General features: G+C 37.1%; 1 protein-coding gene across 4 annotated transcripts in view; it reads left to right on the forward strand.

The window, feature by feature from the left end:
• The first annotated feature begins 17,321 nt into the window (after positions 1-17,321).
• LOC113224830 (inhibitor of growth protein 3) overlaps positions 17,322-27,659 on the forward strand; it is a 30,478-nt gene continuing 20,140 nt past the window's right edge. For 2 of the 4 annotated variants that reach the window (XR_003309442.1, XM_026454343.1), the window contains exons 1-4: positions 17,322-17,499; positions 17,737-17,808; positions 19,882-19,982; positions 22,469-22,534. Coding sequence is in view for 3 of the 4 variants with exons in the window: in XM_026454343.1 (XP_026310128.1) it covers positions 17,472-17,499; positions 17,737-17,808; positions 19,882-19,982; positions 22,469-22,534 (267 nt within the window). In the remaining variant the exon portion in view is untranslated. Of the gene's footprint in view, positions 17,500-17,736; positions 17,809-19,881; positions 19,983-22,468; positions 22,535-23,075; positions 23,888-27,659 lie in introns of those variants that run through there. The other 2 variants (XM_026454344.1, XM_026454345.1) reach the window with 2 other exon arrangements.

The following is a 27,659-nucleotide window of genomic DNA, read 5'->3' on the forward strand; positions in this document are numbered from 1 at the left end:
TCCTTATGATGGGATTATTGCCTTTAAAAAGAGAACTAAAGGATCTGGTTTGCCCTTTATACCCTACGAGGATTTGCTGGTGCTTTGGTCTTGGACTTTCTAGTCTCCAGAACTGTAAAAAACAAATGTCTGTTGTTTATATATTACTCCTCTGTGGTGTTTTGTTATTGTAACCTGAAAGAGTTAAGGCATGCTTTAAAGAAATCTGGGAGAGCAATAATCTACCTGGCTTTTGTTCATGTAAGATAAAGAACTCCCCAAACCTAGAGACTGTATTTCATAACAGCTCAAAAATACGACAAATACCACAGCCGACTGGATTAGCTTCCCAGCACTAACACATACCTTTACCAAACTGAAACTTCTGAAAACTGCATCAACAAAAACAACATAATGCAACATAATGCCACTATTCCTCATATGATGAAAGCAAGTTCACTCTCTAACAAAAAAGGAGGCAATTCGGGTCTTATAAATTGCTACATCTAAACCAGTAAAATCACAGCATTGGAAATCAAATACTTGGGAAGCAGATCACTCCCATTTGAATTTTTACATTCTAGGACTCAATATATTCTGGGTACTAGAGAAGCAGTTCTATATATTTGTTCCTAGTTCCAAATATATAGATATAAATATATAGTGCATCCTATAAGACAATACACCAACCATATAAGGTGTCTCTCAAGTGGCACTAAATCTAAGTTTGAAAATTCTACCAATTCATAGAGCAGACTCCTTTGAGATTATTATAAGGTAAGACTTGTGAATCCTACAAATATTACCTCATTGCTTTATTTATTTCACTGTGAAATGAATTATTGAGTCAGATACAATGACTGCAATTAGATATTTAGTCAATCCATAGATGGCAGAAGGGAAAATGAATCAAAACTGAGTTTATCCCACTAAAGAAAATATAATTGCTCCTTCTAACGTGGAAGATGTCCAACATATTCACAAGCTGGGCATAATTGGTTGCTGTTGCTATTAATTCTGGTACATACCTTAGTCACACTACCGAGTCAATTTGGATGAGGAAACATTCTTGTTGAGCTCAAGCAAAACCTCTGCCCTTGCCATGTGTCCACTGAGCAAGCCTCAGGGTTGAATAGGAAAAGGAACTGACAACATCCACAGAGTTGGGCATCTTGCTCACCTGGTTAAAGAAAGCCTATTTTTCTGTGGAGGTATTTTTGTAAACATTCATATGAGACACAAATATTCTAATACATTGGGTCCAATACATGTCATTTCCCCCGAAGTCCTCATTACCAACCTTCCAATGTTGCTTTTCCCAAGTCCCAGATTATTTAGTCAAATCATTAAAGCATAACCATGAATTGGTATGCTTAGTTCCTTATCTGAAGTCATCCCACGCTACAATTCTTTTTTTTTTTTTAAGTGAAAGCAAATTTACTAGAGAAGTAAAGAAACAAAAGAATGGCTACCCCATAGGCAGACCAGCCCCACTCTGCAATTCTTACAATTAGCATTGCTTCCATTCTGTTCAGTTCTCATGGCTAGTCCAGTGATGCACCTTTTACCTGAGTTTACCGCAGAAGAAAGTATCAGGAATCATGATGGGGTAGTCCATGACAGAGCCTATGGCTTATTTGAAATTATACTATTTGGGAATAAAATCCAAGAGAGTATAGGTGAAAGAATAAAAGGGTGTGAGGGAAGAAGGCACAGAAAATATAAGAGGATGACGTTTTGACCTGGCCACTGTTTAGTACTACTGCTTGTCCTCAAGAAGTGTATATCTAGAGCACATTTCTGGATAATCACTGGGTGGGTTGGGAGGTACAGAAATTCATTGGTTGCCACTCTCCAGTGGTCAAAAATTTTCCTTACAGTGTGTTAATTTTTCAGCAGGGTGTGCATGCATAGATGTGATCATGGAGCAGAAGCAGGAAGTAGGCGGCATAAAGCACAGGCTGGAGGTCAGAACTGCATGATATAGACAAACAGGAAGAAACCGATTGTGTGATAAGGGTGCAAGGCATCCCTCTGATTGTGGCTAAATGATGTCAGTTAAATCTCAGGTAGTTTGGAAAAATAAACAGATGCCAGAAGCTCTGATAGAAGTCATCAAATTTGCCTGATATACAAAGACTCACCTCTGTAAGTTCTTGATATCCAGTCCTGGAAGCATTATTTTACCAAATAATGAGCCAGCATAATGTCCAGTAAAACACTGAAATGATCAAGGTCCTGAGGGATTAAACTATGGCATGGAGTGGAAGCAAGACAGCAAAGGTGCACTGCTGTCCCTTCTAGATGAAAGACACCTTCTTTCAATGTTCTGGCTTATTGGGATATAGAAAAAAATAACATTTCACAGATAAATAGTTGCATACCAGGTCCCAGAGTACGGGCTGACTTGCTCCTATAAACAGACCACATCTGAAACAACAGTAGCAATTTGCATCACCATATAATTTAACTTTGAAAGTCTGCTTTCATTCTTGCAAAGATGATTTAGGCTCAATGGCAACGTAACAAATATCAGAACCACTAAGAACCACTAAGTTTCTCATTATTCCATAATAAGTAATTATGGAGCTATTAATATATGCCAGATACACTTCTCAGTACTTATGTACAACAGTTAATAAAATAAAAATCCTTGCCCTGATGGAGTTCACATTCTAGTGCACAAAAGACAAAAATACAAATCAATAAGATATATATGTATATATCTTATATGTTGTATAAGATAGTTATATATAAACAAGATCGATCTTATTTATATGTATATTTATGGATATATAAAATATATGCATATATTTACAATATATAATCTTATTATCTTACAAATAAATTATATATATACACATATATATATATACACAATCATGGACCACATAATGGCATTTTGGTCAATGACAGACCACATATGCGATGGTGGTCCCATAGTTACAATGGAGTTAAAAATTCCTATTGCTTAGTGATTTGTGTTACAGTTTCCTATAGTATGCAGTACAGTAACATGCTGCAGAAGCAATAGGCTGAATAGCCTGAGTGTATAGTAGGCTATATCAACTATGTTTGCATAAGTACATTCTGATGTTCGCACAATGACAAAACTGCCTAACAATTCATTTCTCAGAATGTATCCTCATCATTAAGTGATGTAATAAAGAAAAGAGAGGAGGAGTATTTGGTTGGGCGAGGGGTTGGGGCCGGGGGTGTTGAAGTTTTAAATAGGGTAGCTAGAGAAAATCTTACTTAGAAGGATGTAATTTGACTGATATCCATAGAGTCACAGGCGAGAAAGCAAGTTGTGAGTGAGACATATCTGGAGGAAATAGCTGACAGAAAGATCCTTAGGTAGACACCTGCCTGGTGTGTTCAAGGAAAAGTAAGGAGGTTGTCATGGCTATAGTGCAGTGAGTGAGGTGGAGTAGAAGAAAATGACAACAGAGAGATGACAGGAAGTCAGGTCATTTGGGGCCTTGTGGGCCATTGTAAGGACTGTGGCTTTTGTTGTGACTTAAACGGTAAACCACGGTATGGTTGTGAGAAGAGATGAAAGGTCATTTGACGTACCTTTTAGGAGGATAACTATGTGCTAGTCATGTAGAGAATGGACAGTAAAGAGGAAGGGGAAGAGGGAGGCAGGGAGACCAGTTTAGCACACTGCTACAATCATACAGAGAGATTATGGTAGATTTGTCCAGTGTGGACGAGGCAGATAATCTTCAAGGTTTAATGGTAGCATTGTTCTCTCCGGTATTCCTGAAATGTGTTATCACTTGAAAATTGGATAGTGCTAGAAGGATAAAGTGATTTCCACTGGCCCTTTCCTTGTATTGTTCCAAAGCAGAGATTCTCCCAATTGTGCAGTACGTTAGTATCTATTTCAACATTATATTAGAGATCTGATGAATTATCAAAGACTGAGTTCAGAGGGGTAATAGGTGTACTATGAGGCAGAGTTCCTTGAAAACTACATTACTCACATAAATCCCAAAAGTGCCTACATTCATCTGTGAACTGTAGAATTCTCTGTACTCAGGAAGCAACAATTAGTTAAGGGCAGTATCCAACAGTCTCAGAAAAGGTAGGTATATTTCATCTAAGCACAAATTGTATCTTTGGAGAAGGCTAGAAAAAAAAATAATGGCATGGCCTTACAGTGATGCAAGGTCCCTTTTCAAGTGCATCAATCTCCCCATCATTAAAGGGAATCTAGATGTGTAAACTGATTCAGGTCTCAGAATCTAATATGGTGGTTCCAATTCAGATCCTGTTCTACAGACCTCGAGTTTTTGGTTAGAGAGAATAAAGACAGCCTTCGTGTGTTGTCCATCTACTAATTTATATAAACCTGATTAACATTCAGCCATGCATCACTGAGCTTTATTGAAGGTCAGATCATTCGGATTAACACTCAGGCCACAGAGATATTTAGAGGACTAAGCCCACTCACTCCGGTAGTTAAATGTGGCTATTTGGCCCATGCTATCTTGGATCCTAGCATGCCTGCTGCAATCAAAGAGTTCATATCAACTGCAGCGTCTTCTACCAGCTTCATAAGCCTACAAAGAATGGTCCCTCAGAACATTTTTTAAAGTTACTGATGTTGTGCTCAAAATACATTTCCCAGTGTCTTGATAAAGGGAAAGTCTTCAGACATACTCAGCAGATATGATTAGGAGGAGGGTGAAAGAAGAGCATTTTATAAATTCATTCCAAGCTTCCTATCTCCCTAAGTCTTGCATTCATCTCTTCAAGAAATTTTTGGCACCTCAATCCATTAAATGTAGGCCACCGTTAAATACTTATTTAGTCAACTAGTCAAACAGAACTGCTTCCAACTGCTTAAGCCTACAAGAATCAGATTCACTGGCATATGCCCCCACATGGAAAAATTCAGCCTAACCTGAAACTGTTTCTCCTGTCTTAGTTGAGCATCTTCACAATGCATTTACAATTTCATTCTCCCAATTTTTTTTTTGCTGATACAAGTTAGAAAATCTTGCATATGTGGGTGCATTAACCTTTTCGTCTTAAGTTTGACTTTGTATTTGGCCTTCTCTATAAAAAAAACAAAACAAAACAAAACAAAAAAACCAACAGGTGTTTTTATTTATGGCAGTGTAAGCTCAGAAATATTTGAAGATTTGGGGTCTCTGAGTCATCCGAAACCTCTCATAGGACCACATTTCTGTTCTTCATGCCCTGAACTTTCATGGAAAAAAAAAAAAAAAAAAAAAAAGCATTGTGTTCACATAAGAGATATGGTAGGGCTGTGAATTTTTCTGACGCTACAATCCTACAACCTATAGGATCTAGTTTAAAGTTTACTGGTTGCAACACATTATTATTTTTTTGTCACAGTCAGACAAAAATTTTGGGAATACATTGAGAAAATAGTTTAGTTTTCCACTCTTATTTTTTAATTTATTCAGCACAAGTTAAAAGCAAATACCTGATCTGGAATTCTTCACAGCCTTCACACTTGAGGACAACATAACTGATACCTAAATCAGACAAGGCAAAGACTAGAAAACTACAAGCCAATAATCAATAATCCTCATGAGCATAGACACAAAAATTCTCAAAATATTGGCAACTCAAGTCCATTAACATATAAAAAGTATTACTATAGTATAACCAAGTAGGGTTTACCCCCAGAAACACAAAGTTGGCTTAGTCATCAAAAATCAATCAGTAAAATGTACCACCTAATCAGAATAAAGAAGAAAAATCATATGCAATATCATGAAATTTAGATAAAGCATTTGACAAAATTCAACACCAATTATTTATTTACTTTTTTTTCTTGAGACAACGGAGTAGATGGCATGATTGAGAATTATAAGGTGGCCGGGTGCGGTGGCTCCCGGCCTGTAATCCCAGCACTTTGGGAGGCCGAGATGGGTGGATCACGAGGTCAGGAGATCGAGACCATCCTGGCTAACAAGGTGAAACCCTGTCTCTACTAAAAAAAATACAAAAAAACTAGCCGGGCGAGGTGGCGGGCGCCTGTAGTCCCAGCTATTCGGGAGACTGAGGCCGGAGAATGGCGTAAAAACCCGGGAGGCGGAGTTTGCAATGAGCTGAGATCCGGCCACTGTACTACAGCCTGGGCGACAGAGTGAGAGTCCGTCTCAAAAAAAAAAAAAAAAAAAAAAAAAGAGAGAGAATTACAAGGTAACTGAGGATGTAATATAAGAAAAACAGAGAAATTATACACTACAAAAACAGAGAGAAAATGAGTAATAATTAATGGTCCCAATATAAAACAAGGTAAAAAGTAGTATGATTTTGAGCATGTGGAGTGTCATAAAATGGTGTTAAAAACATTTTTCTTCAATTGCCCCACAGTTGTAATATTAAACCCCCAGAAGAAAAGGTTCTTTGCCTTAGTATTAAAAAAATTATATAGTCAGAGTGATATAAATGTTACTTATTTCTAACGTTTCAGAGTTATCCTATAGACATCCCAATAAAGACTCCGGGGTAATCTTATTTTACAGAGCAGAACACATTAACAAACATGACAATGTAAAAGGATAGTTAAAGGAGGTAGAAAATTGAAAGGGAGGAGATAAAGATAGGAAAAAAGTTAGGCGCTCTAATAACCTTATCTTCTGAGGAAGAGTCAAGAGAGCCTGTCTCAAAATGATGGAGTTAGGGTTGTGTTAGAGTTAGGAGTAGGATTATACACACATAATTAACATTAAAATTGTAACCGATAAAATAACAAATCATTAAAGTTATGTATCAGACCATGCAAGCAAGGAGGAAGTGTAAGTGTTGTATATTGTCGTATTTTCTATAGAAGCAGCAATGTATCTCATCTAAAATTAACAAATTAAGACCTTTATAAACATATAATTTTGACTTCTGCAGGCAACTGTTAGAAGAATGTAGAACAGAAATAGTAATTACCTCCAGGGAACGGAAGGGAGATGAGGACGAATAGGGCAGGAGTCTGTTGCCTTTTACCACAAGCTCTTTTATGCTATTACTTTGTTACTACATTCATGTACTACTCTGAAAAAATATCTATCGTGTCAATTCTTAATTTTATAATAAAATTGGGGGGACAATTAAATGACCACTTAGAATATAAGTATTTCAGATTACTAGTCTTTCATTTTACCATGATATTTGTTACTATAAATATAATATTTTTAAAAAACAGAGTAAGGGTAATAGTACTGAATTTTTTAAAATGGTCTATCAAACTACCTCTAACTTTTTGTTTTTTCTGATGAGTTTTTAAGTTGGAAAACAGACTAAGTATGCACTTTAAAAGTTCTTTAAGCACACAAAGTACTAATATAAGGAGACTAAATGCCTCTGAATTTCATGAAATCAACTACAAAAGAACATATGCCTATAGTAAAGAGTATTGGGTCCAGCAGTACAAAAATAAAGATTATAAAATACTAGGACAGACTACCAATAAAACTGTGATCAACTATACATTAGTATTAGGTGATATATTTTATTTTCTCAATATTTATATACAATTGTTTTTTTTTCCCCCATAAAAAGATAAAACATTGGAGATATCAGTACTTAGGATATACATTAAGACGGTAAAAAAGTCATGGTTCCTGTATCTGTGGAACTTGTATTTTAAAATCTTTAATACATTTTTGCATAAAATGTGTTTTTTCCTAAAACATACAAAATTATTTTCTTTTGTTTTATTGTTTCGCATCTACTATTATTTTTGTTTTAGGAATTAGAGAAGTAGAAAAAGAAAAAATCTATGGAGGACAAATGATAATGTAACACAAAAATTTGTTTATCACTGCCCTCTACTGTACAATTTTCTCAAACCAACATTGATTAAGGAAATGACAATGTGACTGAAAGGCACGGAACACTAACCCAAGAATGTTGAGTATTCTTCAGCTATAATATCTATCTGCAGCAGAGTTTCTTAATCTCATCATTATTGACATTCTGGGTCCTGATAATTATTTGTTGCAGATGGCTGTACTGTGTATTGTAAGACATTTTGGCAGCGTCTCTGGCCTCTTCTTACAAGATGCCAGTAGTACTTCCCCAAGTCATGACAACTAAAATATCTTCAGATATTGCCAAATATCCACTGAAGGGCAAAATCACTCCTGGTTGAGAACCATTGATTCTCAACCGTTAGGTTAGCAGTTCTATCTGTAATTCGGTTTATTTACAAATCAAAGCCCTAAGCATCGAACAATGCTACCTGTTCCCATGGATCCACTTATAAGCTGTATCTGGATGGCATACAGAATTACTTGTTTACTCTGTCAATTTAGTTCTAGACACACACCCTCACATGTTGAACTAGATGACTAAGCTACTCAATTGATACCAAAACACTGATGATGCTATCCCTCTTAGTATCATCTTCTCCTGCCATCAGCACACAATCATCCCAGGGTGAGTGAGTATGTGCAAGAAACAGGACTTCACCTGGCATCCAAAACAGACTCCTCTCTCTACAATTACTTAATTCCAAAACCTGAATTATGCTGTTTCTGCTACCTCAGATGACCTTAACCTAGCATTCTGAATGTTGTCCCATGTTCCAGGATTTGTCTTGGCAAGTAATTCTTTCCTCCACATGTTTTTAACCACATTTCCTATTTGTGTATCTGCTTCCCCCAGATCCCTGACCTTTATGCATCTGACCCAAGGTCAGTAATGGGACTCAGAATCCTAAATGCTTCATTTGCTTAATGACCTGGCTTCGTATTTTGACACTTGGACACCATCTGGACACTGACAGCAATATTAACCCAGCATGAAAGTCTTTTGAGAATAAAATAGTTTTGAGAATAGTTGCAAAATATTGGACCAACATTTTTAGAACTTAAAAAAATTTCAAGACACAAAACACCACATAGGTTGTCAATCTCATTGCTTTCATTTCGTGTGTGTGTACACACAATATATTTCTGATTATAAAATAATTTTAAAGTTTGAAAAATATAGAAGTAGATAAAATACAATCACCTGAAATTCCATCATTCAGAAATATCTATTGTTAACTTTCAAAATGTAGACTGAAGTCTAAAGTATAAATATGTCTGTATGTATCCATGTATCCACATACTTTTTTTTCAAAAGTACTATCATATTCCACAGTGTTGTGACCCATGTTTTACTTCATAATGTATCCAGGAATGATATCCAAAATAATTACCAAATCATATAGCAGAGGCTGGACACATTGATGTAAAGTTCTGCGGTGCATGTTTTAACTCTATGGGAGCTACATAATAAGAGGCCCAAAAAGTCTTGTAGGAAGGGTCAGGGCAGACAGGGTGATATGAGACACTGCAGTGGCTCAGAGCAGCTGCTATTTAGAAGCATTTCCACATTTTAACAACTGGTTAGGGTTGTACCAGTGTAAATATTCTGATTAGCATCCCTGTGCATACTGCATGTTAATATATAGTTAGTAATCAAAAACACGGTATTTAATGACTACAAAGTCTGACCTGTAGATATTTTATGTATTGAATCTTTCTATTGCTATCACTTTTTCCTTTTGCTGAATCAATATGATTATCCATTAAAAAAAACTCTACCATAACTCAATAAAATTTGTGTAAATTCCTCTTGATGAATCTAGTCCCTTCCTCAAAATTTTACCACATCATAGCATCTAGTACATTATGTTTAAGTCATTTCCTGAATCATCTATTTCTCTTAAAAAGTTACATGTTTTGCAAGAACAGGGACTGTGTCTTGGTCATGTTTTGCATTATTGGTATGTGTTGTTCAGTTAATATTTACTGAAATAAACTGTAGTAATACTATTTCTCAAATTCTCTAGATGTCTTATTTATTATGCTATATTAATATTTACAACTTCAAAGAGTTTTTAAAAATATAGAGCTTCAAGAATTACCATATTACTTTCAATTTCCCTCTGCCTCTCCTTTTAGGTTAGCCTAATTAAAAATCGCTATGAAGGGGGTTGACCTACTTCTGTATTTGAGAATTCTTCAAAGAATTCTATTTAGAATATTCTTCTCAGCATTCCAGTCCAGCTACTTGAATGACAATTGGAATCCCATTTTCTTCGAACAGCTTAATGGTTAACAATCATGACAACTTTATGTTGCCCTCTCTATTCTGAACTTGGAATCTTATGAACTTCTGCTTAATACTCATGCATTCGCTCATTCAATAATTTATCACATCTTTATTGAACTCATATTACCTGCCGGATCAACAGATGAATAAAACATGGTTTCTGCCCTTGAAAAATTCCAAATGAGTCAGAAAGGCAGGCTCTAGACCATGATGTGGTAAGTCTCATAAGACATTCATGGACAGAGTGTAAAAAAGCACTGTATTGTCATACTTCTACACTTTATTTCCTCAATGGCAAGAATACCCTAACCTACTTTACAAAAATACTTTTTACCCTACTAGCAAAATAAATATTCCTAAGACTCTACTGATTTGGATTCATTGAAGACAAGGTAAAAAATAAAAAATAAGAAAAAAGCTAAAATTTTCCAAACACCACTTCTTGTCATAGAAGTACCTGTGTACTTGTAGTACCTGTGTGATACTAGAGGTACTTCTTGTCATAGAAGTACCTGTGTACATAGAGTACCTGTGTGATACTAGAGAGCAGACAAGGAAAATCTTTGGAGCATTTCCAGCAGTGTAAAAAGTCCTTATAGTCACTGAAATATTCTCATATTGTGTTACAAAGAGAAGATGGTTGGTAATTTATATTTACATTACCAGTCTCACAAAAATGAATGCTAGAGAGTCTAAGTCTTTCAAAATCAAACCCAGGGAAATAGTTAAAGATAATTATGGCATTGTGTATAAATACATTTACACCTGTTTCCTGTGAGAAGTATTTAAATATACATATGTAGCGTATCTGGCACCTGAAGCAGTTAATTTTAATATGCTCCTTCTCTATACAAGAATATTATTTTTCAGAAATAATCATGAAATTAAATGAATAATGATAATGAACAAAATAAATTCAGAAAAGCCAAATTTTCTTTTTCTCAAACTTCATCATATAATCATGCTTGTGGTGAACAATTAACAATTAATAGCATTGAAGAAAAAAGTAATCATTATCTTTAAAATTAGATTTAAGCATTTTATTGGAAAGAAACAATGGCCTGTTACACTAATGAGTCACTATATTAAAATGTTATAGCAATGAAATAAAAAACAAGAAGAATAACAATCTTAAAACAATACATTTCCATTTTCAAAATATTCAATTCAGTAATGTTTCACATTTAAACTAAAATTTGCATTTAGTAAACACACACAAAGATACTACACCTAGCAGTTCAGTTTCAACATTTTAAATTTAAAATACAAATGAAAACTCCAAGTGATCATATATAACTGAAAGAACTCAAGTTGTATCTTGTCTTTTATGTCCAATCAACTATTTACATAATGTCTCAGTTATTAAAATTTCACCAAAACTGAAGCTACTATTCAGACCTTAGACTATCAGAATATTTTTTCCAGGAAACATATTTCATCACTGACATTGTTTAGAATTGCTGGCTCATGGTGGTAATAAAAAGCAGGCTGTAAAAGTCAGTTTTATTATTGTTTTTAAATCCTCTAACGACAATACATCCCTTTATTTGCCTTCTCTGGGGTGACTGCTTCCACTGTAGTGCCCTTGGCATGGCACTTACTAGATCATTTATCTCTGTACTGTCAATTCTACAAATAATGTTTTTCCTGATTACATTTATGTGCTGGACACTGTGCTAGGTACTCTTAAACACTGTCTCCTTTGAGACTTGTCACAATCCTACAATGGAAGTGTTCTTTCTTACTCTTATTTCATGAATGAAAAAACAATGTAGGGACTTTGAGTAACTTGGCTCAGGTCATATGAGTAAATAACAGAGACAGGAGTCAAACTCAGATATGAGATTAAAAAGCCCACAACCACCCAATACTACTTTTCTTATTCATGCAACAAATAGGAACTTAGTGTCTTCTGCAAGCTTGTAACAGAGCAGTGCATAAGAAACAATCCCTGTCAGCCAAGGATCAAAGATGAGTTAATCATCCACTTTTCCTAGAGGTGGTCACTCTCCTATGTCTATCATCATAGATTACTTTTATCTACTCAGAAACTTCATCTAAATGTCATCCTAGAATATGTACTCATGTGTGCCTCCACTTTTTTTTCCTATCCTCTCCTTCTGGAACTCCTATGAATCAGGTATTGGAAATTTCAAATTGATTCTCCAATTGTTACATATTTGTTTTTTATTTTTATTTCTTGTTTGTTCTACTTCCTGGTTTAATTTCATCAGTCCTGACTCCCAGTACTCACATTTGTAGAATTCCTTTTTATTCTATCTGCAATAATTTCTTCACATCTTCTTTTCTTTCAGTGTTTTGCAAAATGTTTCAATGCGAGCTCACCATCCACAATTGCTCCTCTCTGTGTCCTAAGATGAGGAACATCCTTAAAAGTTATTATTATATATTATTGTATTTGCCTCTCTGGCGGGGCAAATCTTTTTGTCAGGCCAGACCAATTTTTACTGTCTTGTTTAAAGGGTCTCTGCAGCTTGCGTGCAGTCTGAATTTGGGTTCCATACCCATGCATGGTAGAAGTTTGAGGTCTAAATTCCCCTGGGTTGCCTTTTCACCCATGATCTCAGGTGGATGGATAGAAAGCTTTATTGTTGTTTCCCCAGGCAACTTCATAGGAGTAACCCTTCCTGATTACTGGTTTATTACAAGATAGTTAGCGTTAGCTCCCTGCAAGCACAGTACCTGAGGCTTGTGATATCCTTACACAGTCAGAACCCAACAATTAAAGCCCAAAAACTCTCAAGTTCTTTCAGCTTAAACTCTTATTCTCTACACCAACTTTGAGTTTACTCTTATTTCTGGTACCTGGAGATTTCATTCGGTTTTAAGTGTTATCCTAACATTTTTTTTCCAGAATTTCTATTTGTTTTGAAGGAATGGTTTTGTGATGGCTTTGTATCCAGTAACCCACCATCTATCTCAGTATTATCCCTCTACCATCCACTGAATGCATAGAGAGCAGTCCCCTTGGCAAAATCTCCTTAACTATCCTCCCATTAGACACTTGCCTTCTTCCTCTCTCTCCTCTTTTACTCCAGATTCTCCATTACCAACACCTAGCAACCAGCCCAGGAAATTAGAACGTTCATAAAGAGGTTTCTTTAGTAGGTATTAGGGGAGGAGGGAAAGGCGAAACACTTCCACAGGTGTTTAAAGGGAAGAATATCATCCTATTGATGCTGCTTATAACCAATCCAGTGAGTGACTCGATGAGTTTCAAAGATGTAAAAGTAAGTTTATGTCATGATAGCATTTTACTCTTTCTTCCCACATCACAGGGATGATGCACTGCTTGCTGTAAAGTTTAAAAATTTTCACTTCAAAGTTTTAATAGGTTTCAAGATGGTAGTTTTCTTTGTAAGATAGGAAAGTGTTAGAACATTAAGACTTCAAGCAAGGGTTCCTCGAGAAACATGCTATGTTAGGGACTTAAATTTCCCCTTGTCTTAGACTCAAAACAGTCATATTCTGTATCTACTTTTGAACCCTTTCCCTAAATTTTAATTCCATCTATTTTTATTTACCTAGTAGCCTTAACTGCAGTGTTTTTTGTTTTTTTGTTTTTGTTTTTTTTTAGACAGTCTGGCTCTGTTGCCCAGGCTACAGTGCAGTGGTGCGATCTCTGCTCACTGCAAGCTACGCCTCCCTGGTTCACGCCATTCTCCTGCCTCTGCCTCCCGAGTAGTTGGGACTACAGGCACCTGCCACCACGCCTGGCTAATTTTTTGTACTTTTAGTAGAGACAGGGTTTCACCATGTTAGCAGGATGGTCTCGATCTGACCTTGTGATCCGCACCTCCTTGGCCTCCCAAAGTGCCGAGATTAAAGGCGTGAGCCACCGCGCCTGGCCAACTACCGTAGTCTTGCACAGCCTTCCTTGCTTCTTTTCTCCCTTATATTTAGTATGACAGTGGCAGAATCACACCGGTAGGTGAGATAATCCTGGAGTTCTGGTGGTGTCCAGCCTCAAGAGAAGCAGGGGCACAAGGTAGAACTAAGAGCAGCGAAAAGGAATATCTACAATATGAATAACTTAGGAGGACACATATGATATTAATGATGGTAATAGCAGTTGATGATTATTGAATCATAACATTTACATGGCATTAATATAAGTGTTTTGCATAGATAATACTTCAATCCACACTCCTATGATTCTGCTGTTTCTATTTTCCCATTAACAGATCAGGAAACAAAGGGACAGAGTGTTAAAATTACTTTCTCAAGGCTATACAACTAGTGTTAGAGAAACTGACAAAGAAAGGGGCGAAAGGCAAGGAAAAAAGTAGATCTTCTCTGGGGGCTCTCACCAGCAGGAGTTTGTGGGCCATGTATTTACTGTCTTGTACTTCTGTAAGGTTGCCAGTCTCTGTGTCTTTTCATTCCCAATTTCAAATCACAAGAACATGCATCTGATAGGTGCAGCTTTCGTCAATCTCTGATAAATTAATGAGTTTTGATACAGATATGGTCAATTCATATGAGGGGCACTCCCTAGAAAAGCAGTATTCGTTTTAAGTAGGCAGCCACTGGAAAATGGTATCTACTGTATGACCTAATGATGTAAGAAGTTATCACAAGCCTTTGCAAACATAATTTCTGCAGCTCAGCTGATACATGTTCCAACAATAAGAGTTACATTTTATTAACTAAAATATACAATGCGTAAGTTTTATTTTTGGTTTCTGTGGAGTGTGTATTTATACTGACTGAATTGAGAACCACTTATTATCTCATTTCCCTTAATATGGAACACTCCCTGAGGAAGCTCAGTTTACAGTGAAATGATGGACTTCTATTTATGATAGCATACCATTTTAGCTACTCTGATAGAGCCACCTGGCGAAAACAACTAAAAGTGCTAGATTTTAAAAAACACACTGATGAACTAGTAGGACATTAAGGAATTTTCAGAGGGAATATAAAAGGGGAAAAAGAAGGAAAATGAAAATATCCTCAGAAATAAATGCAAGCCAAAGTAGGCTTTTGTTCAGATACTATCTGTCAAGTTCTGGATACCTAGAGCTTTTGCTTTAATAGCTGGCAGCATGCCAGGGTCAGAAGATAAACCCAACTATCAGTTCAAAAGGAAGAGTCTTATAGCAGACAAAAATCTTGGGCCCCAATGGACTATAGTTTCCATGTAAGGGTAAATGACATATAAGCCTCACGCACAAAATAGGCCAGTAATGAAACATATCTGTCTTGGCCTTGGAGCCCAGTAAAGAAAGAAAGAAAAAAATTCTCCTCTGAGAATCTGTAACAATTCATTTGGGATAGAGGCCCAAATTCAATCTATCTGTGCAACACAATAAACCTCAAGGGGACAATTTAATCTCGTCCTAGGGTTTATGATGTCTCCAAACAAATTGACAAGCAAATTCTAATGCTCTCCAGGAAAACTCAATTTCAACTCCAGCCTCAAAGAATCCTTATGCTTGTAATCCCAGAAACAGGAATTCAGAGTCCAAATGCACAATCCAACAGGAAACAGGCACCATGAGCAAAAATGCCCATTTCTGAAGCAATAGCGCAAAAAGGCCCATAAATTTTTCAATATTAGGTTTAACAGAAACAAGATACAATCTAAATAATTTGTATAAGAAATTAGAAAACGGCTTGAAAAGAGAACCAAATAGAACTTCTAAACCTGAAAAATTCTGAAAGTTCCAAAATAAAACATACAAAAGAAAGATTAAGATAAATAAGAGAATAAAGAGAGAAAGTCTTAACGGAAAAAATGAGAAATAAGCAATACTGAAAAGACAATCGTTGAAAATTTTCTAGAATTGTTGCAGGACACCAATCCTGAAATTCGGGAATCCCCTCAAATCCTAAGCATAATTTAAAAAATTTAAGGAAAGAAAAGGGAATAAGGAAGAAATTTAGACTTAGATCACTGCAAAACTGCAAAAAGACATCAAAGAGATGTTAAAAGCAACCAGAAGAAGGAAGGATGGGAAAGAGGAAAGGAAGAAAGGAGGAAAAGAAGGGAGAAAAAGATTGAAAGTACTTGATTTTAGATGCAAATAATGAAAAAATTAACTAGAAACTAAAAAATTCTAATTCTTATTAAGATCGAAGTAAGGTTCCGTTGAGATTCATCATGATTCATCATTCACGACAGGAAAGCTTCCTGCTTAAGATCAGTGAAAACCTCAAGTAAGAGTACGTAATGGAGAAGGAAAGCAGGGAACACACACACAGTTTCAACTGCAATCTGAAAAATAGAAAATGAAAAATAAATTATGAACTAATGACAATTTCCCCAGAAAATCGAAGAGTTAAGAAGAAAGGAAAACAACAATACCTAGTATTTACTGAATGCAAGAGTTTTTAATAAAAACAATGTAAAAAGAAACTGAGTAGGGGCGTACTAACTATATCACAGGAAAACATTCGCTGGGAGAGATCAAAAAGTAGAAAAAGAACGCCCAAGACAACCAACCTCGAATATGGACTATTTACTCAACATAAAGTTACTGCTATTACAGCCTATTCGAAATGAAGGCTCCATCCGTAATTCACGGCTGCTCACTATGATGATGATGATTATTATTACCATTACTTGTGGGTGCAGATTGTATGTATAGATCAATTACATTACAATGACGATTAGACGGACGGCAAACTACAATATGTAAGTGGCTATTGACACTATTTCTGCATCTTTTAATCTGGGAAATGCATATTCACTCCACAGTCTCAGTATAAACTATTTTAAAATTACATGTAAGCCAACCAGGTGTCTCTCTCATATTTTAGGAGTGAATAATGAGGATAAATTCCAGCAGAGAGTTCTAGTTTAAGTAACCCAAATTCCCCGAACTTTGCTGATTATTCTAGCGTTTAGAACCTTTGCTATTTGCCTGGCACTTCTTGAAACCCATGACTCACAAACGCCGGGGCATGGAATCACAGCAAAGAACAGGTGAAAAGTTGTTCCTAGTTGTGTTATGCAGGCGCACACAACTCCCGCCATTCTCTGTGCAAAAATCAACAAATAAACAGAGGCACCGCATTTCGGATTCTGTTACGCACTGTTTGCAATGGCGCCTGGTATTGGTAGTTTCTACGACGGGAGCCGCCAGCGCGCCAACCCTTGCTCAGGAGGAAGAAAACTACATTTCCCACAAAGGCACGGGGGCGAACACCGGCCGGCTTACGTCATTCCTTTAACCAACCAATAGCAACTCCGGGCGGCAGTGAGGCAAGCGCCGTCAGGCGCCAAAGTGGTTTTTTTTTTTTTCTCTTTTTTTTTTTTTTTGCCGGAGTCGAGCGGGTGCTGCTAGCGGAGGCGCCATATTGGAAGGGACAAAACTCCGGCGACAGCGAGTGACACAAATAAACCCCTGGACCCCTTTGTTCCCTCAGCTCTAAGGGCCGCGATGTTGTACCTAGAAGACTATCTGGAAAGTGAGTGCGCGGCGCTGGCGGCGGCCGCCGGTGGGACCTGCGGGAGGGCAAGAGCGCGAGTGGACGGGCAGCGATGGCGGGAGGGAGGGGGCGGCGGGGGATGTTTCTTTCTCACGGTAACTGGCAGCCTCGTTGTGGGCTGCCGGCCCCCTCGACCCCCCTGACGCACGCGCGCAGTGACGTAAGCGCGTATTTCGCCGTTGGCCCCGCCCCTCTGACGGACTCTCCCTTTGACAGTGATTGAGCAGCTTCCTATGGATCTGCGGGACCGCTTCACGGAAATGCGCGAGATGGACCTGCAGGTGCAGAGTAAGTCGGCGCGTCTGCTACTCCTGTTGGCTGCGCGCGTTCAGTGCCAGACTTAATTTTCATCACTGCTAGCGCCTAATGCTCTTTCACTGTCCTCTAGCTCACTCCGCTAGTGCATAAGGAGTTGTCAGAAAGAACTGGCAGCCCTGAATCTCGCCCTTTCCTTCCCTCCCATGCTACTTTTTTCTGGCTTTTGCAAGAGGAGGCGGCACTGGGACACGTGTATTCCTTTCTAGAATGTGGGATCGTGCAAAAATTATTTCTCTACCGTCATTGAGATGGTTACCTATGTTTCAATGCACGTCAGCATAATAAATGTTGAGATGTTTTCTTGAGCCTTTTCGTATCGAACTTAGATTTCAGCGTTTATACTTATTTTTAAAGTTCATCCTATTCAGTTTTTCAAGAGTGGAGAGCATAGAAGCACAGGTTATATATAGCTCTTTAGAGACCCTGGCGAATGTCAAATTTTGAAAACTTAGTTACACATTATAAGATACATTTTAAATTGTAACAGAATCGTCATTTTCTTGGTTAAAATGAGTGACAGAAATTAGATTTCACTGTAAAGTTTCTTATGTGTTGTACTAAAAATTTTAGCAGTTAGTGAACATTTATTTTTCTTTCAGTGATAGCTTGGTAGTCTCTGTGACTTTTTCCCCAAATTAACTTTGCTCTTTCGTAGAGCAAGGACTATAAATAGGTGGCTTAGGGACCACTTGCTGCAGCTAAGAACCTGTCCTTTTCACTGGCCCGTCTTCTCTGCCCATGACCACACACCCACTTCTATACTCTTTGTTTATGAGTATATTTTTCCAGTAAGTTTCAGGTGGCACATAATAAAAACTGGTGGCATGGAAGCCACCTTCTGTTAAATGGATTGTGGTATGAAGTATGAATTGTGTGTGTGGTTCTCCAGCTGTCTCACAAATTCATTTTAATTTTAGTGTAGTCGAAATGCTAAAGATTTGCTGAAGAAGTATTTTCTGCAGGACTGAGCATAGACATGGATGTCAGATCTGAGTTTGTTTTAGGGCTTTACTAATTTACTCATTGACTCTGACTGTATTACCACTTGTGTGGGGCTTTCATTGTCTATAAAAAGAGAATCATCTAAGGATTTAAAATATTACAGATGGATTAGAATTTATAGTATCTGATACAAATTAGGCATTAAATAAAGGGTAACTTACTTTAAATTTTTTTTTATATTTTATTATTTAAAATTTTAAATTCTCTTATAATTTGGGCTTACAGTATACGTATTACAGGGTTTTTAAACGTGCATTTCTTTACAGTAACGAATTTTCTGAAGTTAATAGATATGGATTAACAGAATAGTGTGCCAAATAAATTCAGAAATGCTTATTTAAACAAAGGAAGATACTAAAAATTAACCATAGTACTTCACAGAGTCTTTAAAAGGCTATTGTGGACTGAAAATCTCCAAAGGAAGTATGCTATGAAAAGATTTTTCTCAACGTACATAACAACAGAATCCTTTTCATTAATTTTTCCTTTTTTTAAGCAGACATCCAATGAGATGATTAGTCTTGGCACGTAATTTGAGGAATACTTACCTAGAATTAACGTTTAAATGATTATACCTACTACTTTCAGTTGGGATATGACATGATGAGATGTTTAATGCCATATACCAAATATTTTTATCACGTTTTCTTGTTAAAAGAAATGTGAGGATTATCTAATGGTGTTTTCATTGTGTTTTGGTACATTTGTCTGATTAATACCTATTTAGAGCTTTTGACCCCAAGGCTGTATTGCTGAAAAATTATAGGATAGAGCCCATGTACTTTGTTGACTCTACTTTGGCTATTGGAAAAAATTTTGAAATAACAAAAACAAAAATAATCTGTCAATAAGGAAAATTGTAAGTTTTTAAAGGAAGGTAATTGAGGCTTTATATATTTACATAATCGAAGCATAACATATTTAAGTTACTGGCGAAGTGAAAGAGTGTATATTGTCAGTTTTTTTCCCTCCCTAAATCAAACCATGTATATTTAGTATATGAATTTGGTCATGTAATATGATTTTTTTATTATGTCATAGATGCAATGGATCAACTAGAACAAAGAGTCAGTGAATTCTTTATGAACGCAAAGAAAAATAAACCTGAATGGAGAGAAGAACAAATGGCATCCATCAAAAAAGTATGTGCGACACTTTGGATCATTTATCAAGAAATACTGGGACCCTCTGAAAAAGATATTTCAACATTAAATAGTGGTCTGGATATCAAAATAAGGGAATATTATCAATGACTCTTATAGAATGTAAATAGTTTAGTGTGGTTTAGAGCTTCAGATAGCGATTTTTAGTCATTAAAACATTTTGGTAATTAAAAATATTGTTTCAATAATTAGTGACTATTAGAAAGTGACAGACCATTTAAAAGTTACATTTTTTTCTATTTGTTTTATTCTAGTTGCGTATAATTAAAGGTGAGTCATTTCCAGAGAGGGAGTACTGTATTCCAGTTTTGACCACAAACTAGCATAAATAAACATCAGCAGACCTTGAAGAATATTTTATATATTGCTAGGTACCTAAATTAGTGGACCCACAGAAGAACAAAATCTTAAAAGTTAGAAGGAACTTAAGAAAGCCTTTTAGTTAAAAACTCCAAAGTTGCACATGAATTGGTCCAGAAACAGAATTCTTTGAGGTTTTGTTAGTTTTATAGTGGTTATAGCTCTCTTCCAGAATTGAGTGAGTATACACTCACATCTCAAAGTTTGCTTTACAAATATGATCGAGTTCATTCAGGGATGGATACATTTGAAGAACAACTTGAAAGACTTGAGTTTGGTCATGACTCTGCTATTTAGCTGTGTGACATTAAATCTTGATATTTCTGAGTAATAATGCCTTCCTAAAGCCAGTGTTCATAGAATTGTTCAAGGATCAACTAAGAGGCCGGACGTGATGCCTCATACCCATAATCCTAGCACTTTGGGAAGCTGAGGCGAGTGGATAACCTAAAGTCAGGAGTTCGAGACCAACTTAGCCAACCTGGTGAAACCCTGTCTTTACTAAAAATACAAAAATTAGCCGGGCGTGGTGATAGGCGCCTGTAATCCCAGCTACTCGAGAGACTGAGGCAGGAAAATCACTTGAACCCGGGAGGTGGAGGTTGCAGTGAGCCTAGATCGCGCCACTGCACTACAGCCTGGGCAACAGAGTGACAGAGTGAGACTCTGTCTCAAAAAAAAAATAAATAAATAAATAAATAAAAAGGGATCAATTAAGAAAGAAATTTGGAAACTACAAATTGAGTAGTAATGTTGTTATTTATTCTACCACATGGAGGGAAGATTATTTCTGTTGGGGAAAAAAAACCAATACTCTATAACAGAAGTGGTCCTGGCTTGGAAGAAACCTGGAGGGACATGTATTTGTGAGTATAGACATGATATATCCACATCCCAAAGTCACTAATCATCTCTTTAACCTAATAAATTTTTGGTGGAGTGCACCTTGAATATACCTTGAGAAGTCTAGTACCCCATGGAAATTCATAGTATCATCTTCTTTCCCCCTCTTTTTTTTTTAAAAAAAAAGAGTTGAGGCAAAATTTAAAATATAGATTGAGTTGTATAAATATATACCTATTTTAAAGTAGGAGTTATAGAACAACTGGAAAATAGGGAAATGCAGATCAGAATCCTTTCAATAGCTGAACTTTAACACATTTTTTTTTAATGGAATTCAAATGTACTCTGCAAGTTAGATCAATTTTAGTTAACTTTTTATTTTAAATACTGTTCATTAACTCATATAACTTTTTCTAGACTTACTATGGCATTTGCTTTTAATTATATCCTTTCTGGAAATTCTGAACATCTCCCTTTTACTCTTGGCCGTTGTGCATAATTTCTAACTCTTTTCCATCCCACCCTATTTCTAACAGGTTTTTGTTTTGTTTTGTTTTGTTTTGTTTTTTTGAGACGGAGTCTCGCTGTGTCGCCCAGGCTGGAGTGCAGTGGCGCGATCTCGGCTCACTGCAAGCTCCGCCTCCCGGGTTTACGCCATTCTCCTGCCTCAGCCTCCCGAGTAGCTGGGACTACAGGCGCCCGCCATCTTGCCCGGCTAGTTTTTTGTATTTTTTTGTAGAGACGGGGTTTCACCGTGTAGACCAGGATGGTCTCGATCTCCTGACCTCGTGATCCACCCATCTCGGCCTCCCAAAGTGCTGGGATTACAGGCTTGAGCCACCGCGCCTGGCCTGTCTGGCTCTGTTGTCCAGGCCAGAGTGCAGTGGCTCAATCTTAGCTCACTGCAGCCTCCGACTCCTGGGTTCAAGCAATTCTTGTGCCTCAGCCTCCCGAGTAGCTGGGATTACAGGCGCCCACCACCATGCCCGGCTAATTTTTGTATTTTTAGTAACGATGGGGTTTTGCCATGTTGGCCAGGCTGGTCTTGAATTCTTGACCTCAAGTCATCCGTCCTCCTTGGCCTCCCAAAGTGTTGGGATTACAGGCGTGAGCCACCGCTCCTGGCCTCTAATAGGTTTTTTATTACTAAGGTAGGATGACTGTGATAACAAGGTATGATAGTGAAAATACACTTATATGTCCTGCATATGAATATTTTTAAAGGATTAATTTATTTTTGAAATGAAAATGTTTTCATTCAGGACTACTATAAAGCTTTGGAAGATGCAGATGAGAAGGTTCAGTTGGCAAACCAGATATATGACTTGGTAAGTAAAAGTAATGTGCATACTGTGTCATAAGTACTTGGATAATAGATTATGTCTTAAATTGTATTGGCTTAAATATAGTAGGAAGAAGCAACTAAAACTGAAGTATTGCTCTCTTGATGACATCTAATTTGACATTTCAGTGTCCATTTTATGGTTTCTTTGTGGAAAAGTCAGAGTCCACAGTGTTAGTGAATGTTGTGAGAACTGTACATTTTAGCAAGTCTACACTGCGGTAAGGTGGTTTCTGATGTTAGATATTTTTTAAACAAGAATTAATGTTTAACTTTATTTTCCTAATCCTTGTCTTCTTAAGGTAGTGTGTTTACTTGCCTTACACATCATTTTGAGATTGTTTCTGTGGTAAAATACACCTGAGAAGACTGCCTTGACAAGAGTTGTTGGTAGTCTGATTAAAATGAAGAAGAATCATTTGAATCAGTGTTTATGTGAGTGATGTTAATAGATAGTATGTAACAGCTGTGTCAGTTTTTTATGCAATACAAGATGACAAACTTTAAACAAGATTCTTTTTTTGCAGCAGCACTTCTAAAAGATTGAAAACACCAAGAAGATAGATAGAATATTCACTATTTCTCATATTGATGCAATTATGGTGTTCTTTTTCATTTGAAACATCTTCTCCTAAAATACATACTTTAAGAAACAATCATTTCTGTTTTTGCATTAAAGTAAATTAAAGCAGAAAACACATGCTCACTTTTGGCTAACTTCAGTGTATAGATTTCATACGTATGTTGTCTTTCCTGGGTACAGATTTATTACTGAACAAGTACGAGTAAATAAAATGTCATTGGTGAGCAAGACACAAGATAAAAGGTGAACACCACATATGGTGTGAATTGTAAATGCTTGTACCAACCTTGAACACATGTGTCATGTAGAGCCATGGAAAATGTTTAGTTGTTTTTATGCAGTACACACATTTTAATGGCACTAATAACCTGGGCTCTTTTGTTCGTACAGTTATTCTGAAAAAAATTTCATAAAAGACACTGCCTAAAGTTAGGTAGAATAGGCTGTAGCTTGATTTACTGTAGAATAAAGACAAAAAAAAGTTCTTAATTGTTTCAGTCTTTAATTATGTCTATAAACTTTGAAAAAGGCATTAACATTTGAATCTAGACTAATTTGTTTAGTAACATTCTTCCTCATATTTAATGACTGTATGTATCAGTCCTTATTTAGAGACTGCCTGCTTTTTAATTCATATAGCTCTTTGGTTCTATTCTTTGTTTTGTTTATTCTTTTGTTGGTTTACTGCTTGTTAGACCTTTACTAAAGATATTTTGTGTATTTAGAAAAAATATAAATATATGCTTTTTAAATATGTGTGTGTGTGTATTCATCTCTTACTTATAAACCACACTGTTCATCCACTCTGTGCCTGAAAAAAGGGAGTTGTACCTGGGTATAATAGAGGAATAAAAAGTAAATACTAGGCTGGGTGCGGTGGCTCACACCTGTAATCCCAGCACTTTGGGAGGCCGAGATGGGTGGATCACGAGGTCAGGAGATCGCGACCATCCTGGCTAACATGGTGAAACCCCGTCTCTACTAAAAATACAAAAAAATTAGCTGGGCGTGGTGGCGGGCGCCTGTAGTCCCAGCTACTCGGGAGGCTGAGTCAGGAGAATGGCATGAACCCAGGAGGCGGAGCTTGCAGTGAGCGGAGATCATGCCACTGCACTCCAGCCTGGGCGACAGAGCAAGACTCCGTCTCAAAAAAAAGGAAAAAAAAAAAAAAACAGTAAATACTAGAAATGGCTATTGTCCTCAAGGTGTCTGTAAACTACTGTAGTGGGGCAGATATACTTGCAAACTAAAATGGAGAACCTATACAGAAACATGTAATAAACATTAACACAGTTGAATATTAAGGAGTGTCTGCTAAAAAACATTGAAGTAAGTGATGCAGAGTTACTTATTGATTTCTTAGAGGGTATAGGAAGAGTTTTGAACAGAGTTTGTTTAGAAAGTTGGGATGCTGAATTAGGTATTGTATTGAGGGGAAAGCATTTCACTCAGAGATAATGACATAAACAGAAGGAAAGTACAAATTCAGAAATTAATTGAGAAGGGATGGATTACCAAGGTTAGAGAGTAAAGTTATAAAGGCAAGGTAGTAAATTTAATAAAACATAAGAAATGTAACAGAAAGCAGGTGTCCATAATGGATCCATGCAGACGTGAGTTCCAACCCTAGCTCAGATATTTGACTGACACCATGACTTTGGAAAAGTTATTTAATCTTGAACCTCAGTTTCCTGCTGTAAAAAAGCAATATTAATTTATACCTTACTGGAGGGTTTGCATTAAAATACATATAATGCTATTAGTTTGGCAGACAGTAGGATTTGCTCCTTCTTTGAGAACTCAGTCCAACTCATTTCCTGAACTGGAATTTTCTAGTTTCCTGAAGCCACTGCTTCCCTTTCAACTCTGCCAAGCTGAAGCTGCTCTCTCTCACTCCCCTAGTATCTCTGAGGCTTCTTTTTGTCTTCTTTTTCTTCCCCCACCCCTTCTTTTCTGCCCCCTCCTTTGCTCTACCCTCTTCCTTTTTATTTTTTTTCTTTTTCCCTTTCTCCCTCCCTGCCTTTCTTTTTAAATACTTTAATCCTATTTCAGGTGAACATTATATCCTTAATGTAAAAAATCCCTTCTCTTTCAGACTTAGGATAATCATCTCAGTTACCCTCTACCTTTTATCACTATAATTTAATGGCTTCTAGGTGAGTCTCAGATTGAAAAACTGGCACCTGGTTCACAGTTCTCTGTTGAAATCATCTTATACTACCTAGTCATCTACTTCTTTGGCTTTTGTAAAGACTAATCCACTTCAGTTGCCACAGACTGAACCTGATCATCACTTGGAACTGCCCTACCTCTGATACTTCTTGCATCTACATTTCATTTCTTCCTATTTTATCAGCCCTTTCCTGTTCAGTCAAGAGACTGGTTGAACTCTTGATCTCTTTTCTTATAGGTACCTTCCACATTGCTGCTGCCTTAGGGCATGTTTTTACTTGCTGCATTTTTGCTTCATCACTTATGCCTTCTCTTTTTAATCTTTAGTCTCTTTTCTTTCTATTGGCTTCTATACCATAGCGTTGTAACATGCTCAGGTCTTCCTCATATTTAAAAAGAACCTAGACAATCTAATATAAATCCTGTGGTAACCATGACTCTGCTTTGGCCAGTGTAGTCTGTAGTTTCTCATTCAAACTCTTGGACACTCCCTTACCTTTGATTTATTCCTAAATTTATGGCAATTGGGGTTCTATTTACCAACCCTCTAATTTCGTTTCGTAAATTCTTTATTGCTAAATTCATCAGACAGCTTCAATTCTTTTTAACTGACAGTATTGGTAAATTTAATGCTTATTGCCATTCATTTTGTCTTGCCATTCTTGATCATGTATTACCATGTGACTGCCTGCTCTGGATGCTCCCACCTTTGTGTCCTTTCTTAGTCTCCTTCTTGGATTCAGCCTAAAATGATGGTGTTCTTCAGGGTTCTATCCTTGACCTACGTGGTTTCTTACTCTTCAAATGGTTCTTACATGAAGGTGATTCTCTTCCCCTCTTCTACCTGCCAAGAGGGCCAGGAAGACCAAATTCCACACATAAAGACCTGTTCTTTCAAATGCCAGTTTTATCCCCAACCTTTGCACACCACCCAAGTTGAGAAACACTCCTCTGTTACCATTCCATGTGTTCTGTTAGTGTTAACAATTATACATTAATTATTCCTTAATTAATCCAAGCCCAAGCTGTTTATTTGAGTCTTTTAATCTTATCTGAATATTCCCAGACCCTAGAACTCAGTGTTTTGACATTTAAAACTCAAAGCATCTCCTTTTTCTTCTCTAACTACCCTTCCCCGCCCCACCACCAACTTTTTGTTTCTAAATCTCAGATGAAGCACTGACCTTGTAGTCATTCAGATTAGGGCACTGAAAGTCACCCTATACTCCTTGTCACTAACTTCCTCACACTTAGTTAATCACCATGTGTTGTTCATTTTACTTTATAATTACCTCTAATTGTCCTTTCTTCACCATTGCTGTAGTTCAAGTACTTAAAAAAGAAATGTAATTATAGATAATATACGTACATGTCGTAAGTGTACAATTGACATTTTGACAGACCAGTACCCCAATCAAGATATAGAACATTGTCATTCACCCTGGAAAATTCCCTTATGTCATTTTCTAGTGTCTATCCCCTCAAGTACTCTTCATCTCTCACCCAAGCAACTATAATAGCTTTTCTAAATGGTTTTTCTGCCTTTGATTTATCACTGTTTTCCTAAAATACACATTTAAGCATGCCGTCTCCTTGTTAATTTTTTTTTTCTTTTTCTTTTTCTTTTTTTTTTTTTTTTTTCAAGGCAGAGCCTTGCTCTGTTAGCCAGGCTGGAGTGCAGTGGCACAATCTCAGGTCACTGCAACCTCTGCCCCCCAGGCTCAAGCCTCCCAGGTGCTGGTACTACAGACACTTGCTGCTATGCCTGGCTAATTTTTGTATTTTTTGTAGAGATGAGGGCTCCCTATGTTGCCCTCAGGGTTGGTCTTGAACTCCTGGGCTCAAGTGGGAGGCTTTGGTCCCCCAAAGTGCTGGGATCACAGGTGTGGGCCACTGCACCCAGCCTGAAATTCTTAAGCATTTTGTTACTGACTTGTTTGATCATGCCATGTAGAAAGTTCTTGATTTGGTTTCTGCCAGATCTCTAACTGCATCTCTTTGTTGTCCTCTGTCCCTCACCACCACCCATGTGCCCGACCGTGGTGAACATACTGTGTCTGCATGACTCTTCCTGACTGGGATGACTCTCTTTTTCCTGTTTGCTTGGTAACCTTTTCCCCATCCTTCATAATCCTACACATGCCTCTTTATTAACATAGTCTTGATAACCTTGATATTCGTATCATTTATATCTAGGAGAAGATATTTGACAGCTTATGACAGGAAAGGCATGTAAGAGTGGTTTTTACAAATGCATTTATTTTTCCCTCATATAAAATACCTGTTGGAGGAGGCAGACCAGGGTTTGTATGGCCACCCCAACGCGATCACTGTCCCAGGCTGCTTCTAATCTGTT

The sequence above is a fragment of the Piliocolobus tephrosceles genome, unplaced genomic scaffold (genome assembly GCF_002776525.5).
Source record: "Piliocolobus tephrosceles isolate RC106 unplaced genomic scaffold, ASM277652v3 unscaffolded_41, whole genome shotgun sequence".
Classification (NCBI taxonomy): Eukaryota; Metazoa; Chordata; class Mammalia; order Primates; family Cercopithecidae; genus Piliocolobus; species Piliocolobus tephrosceles.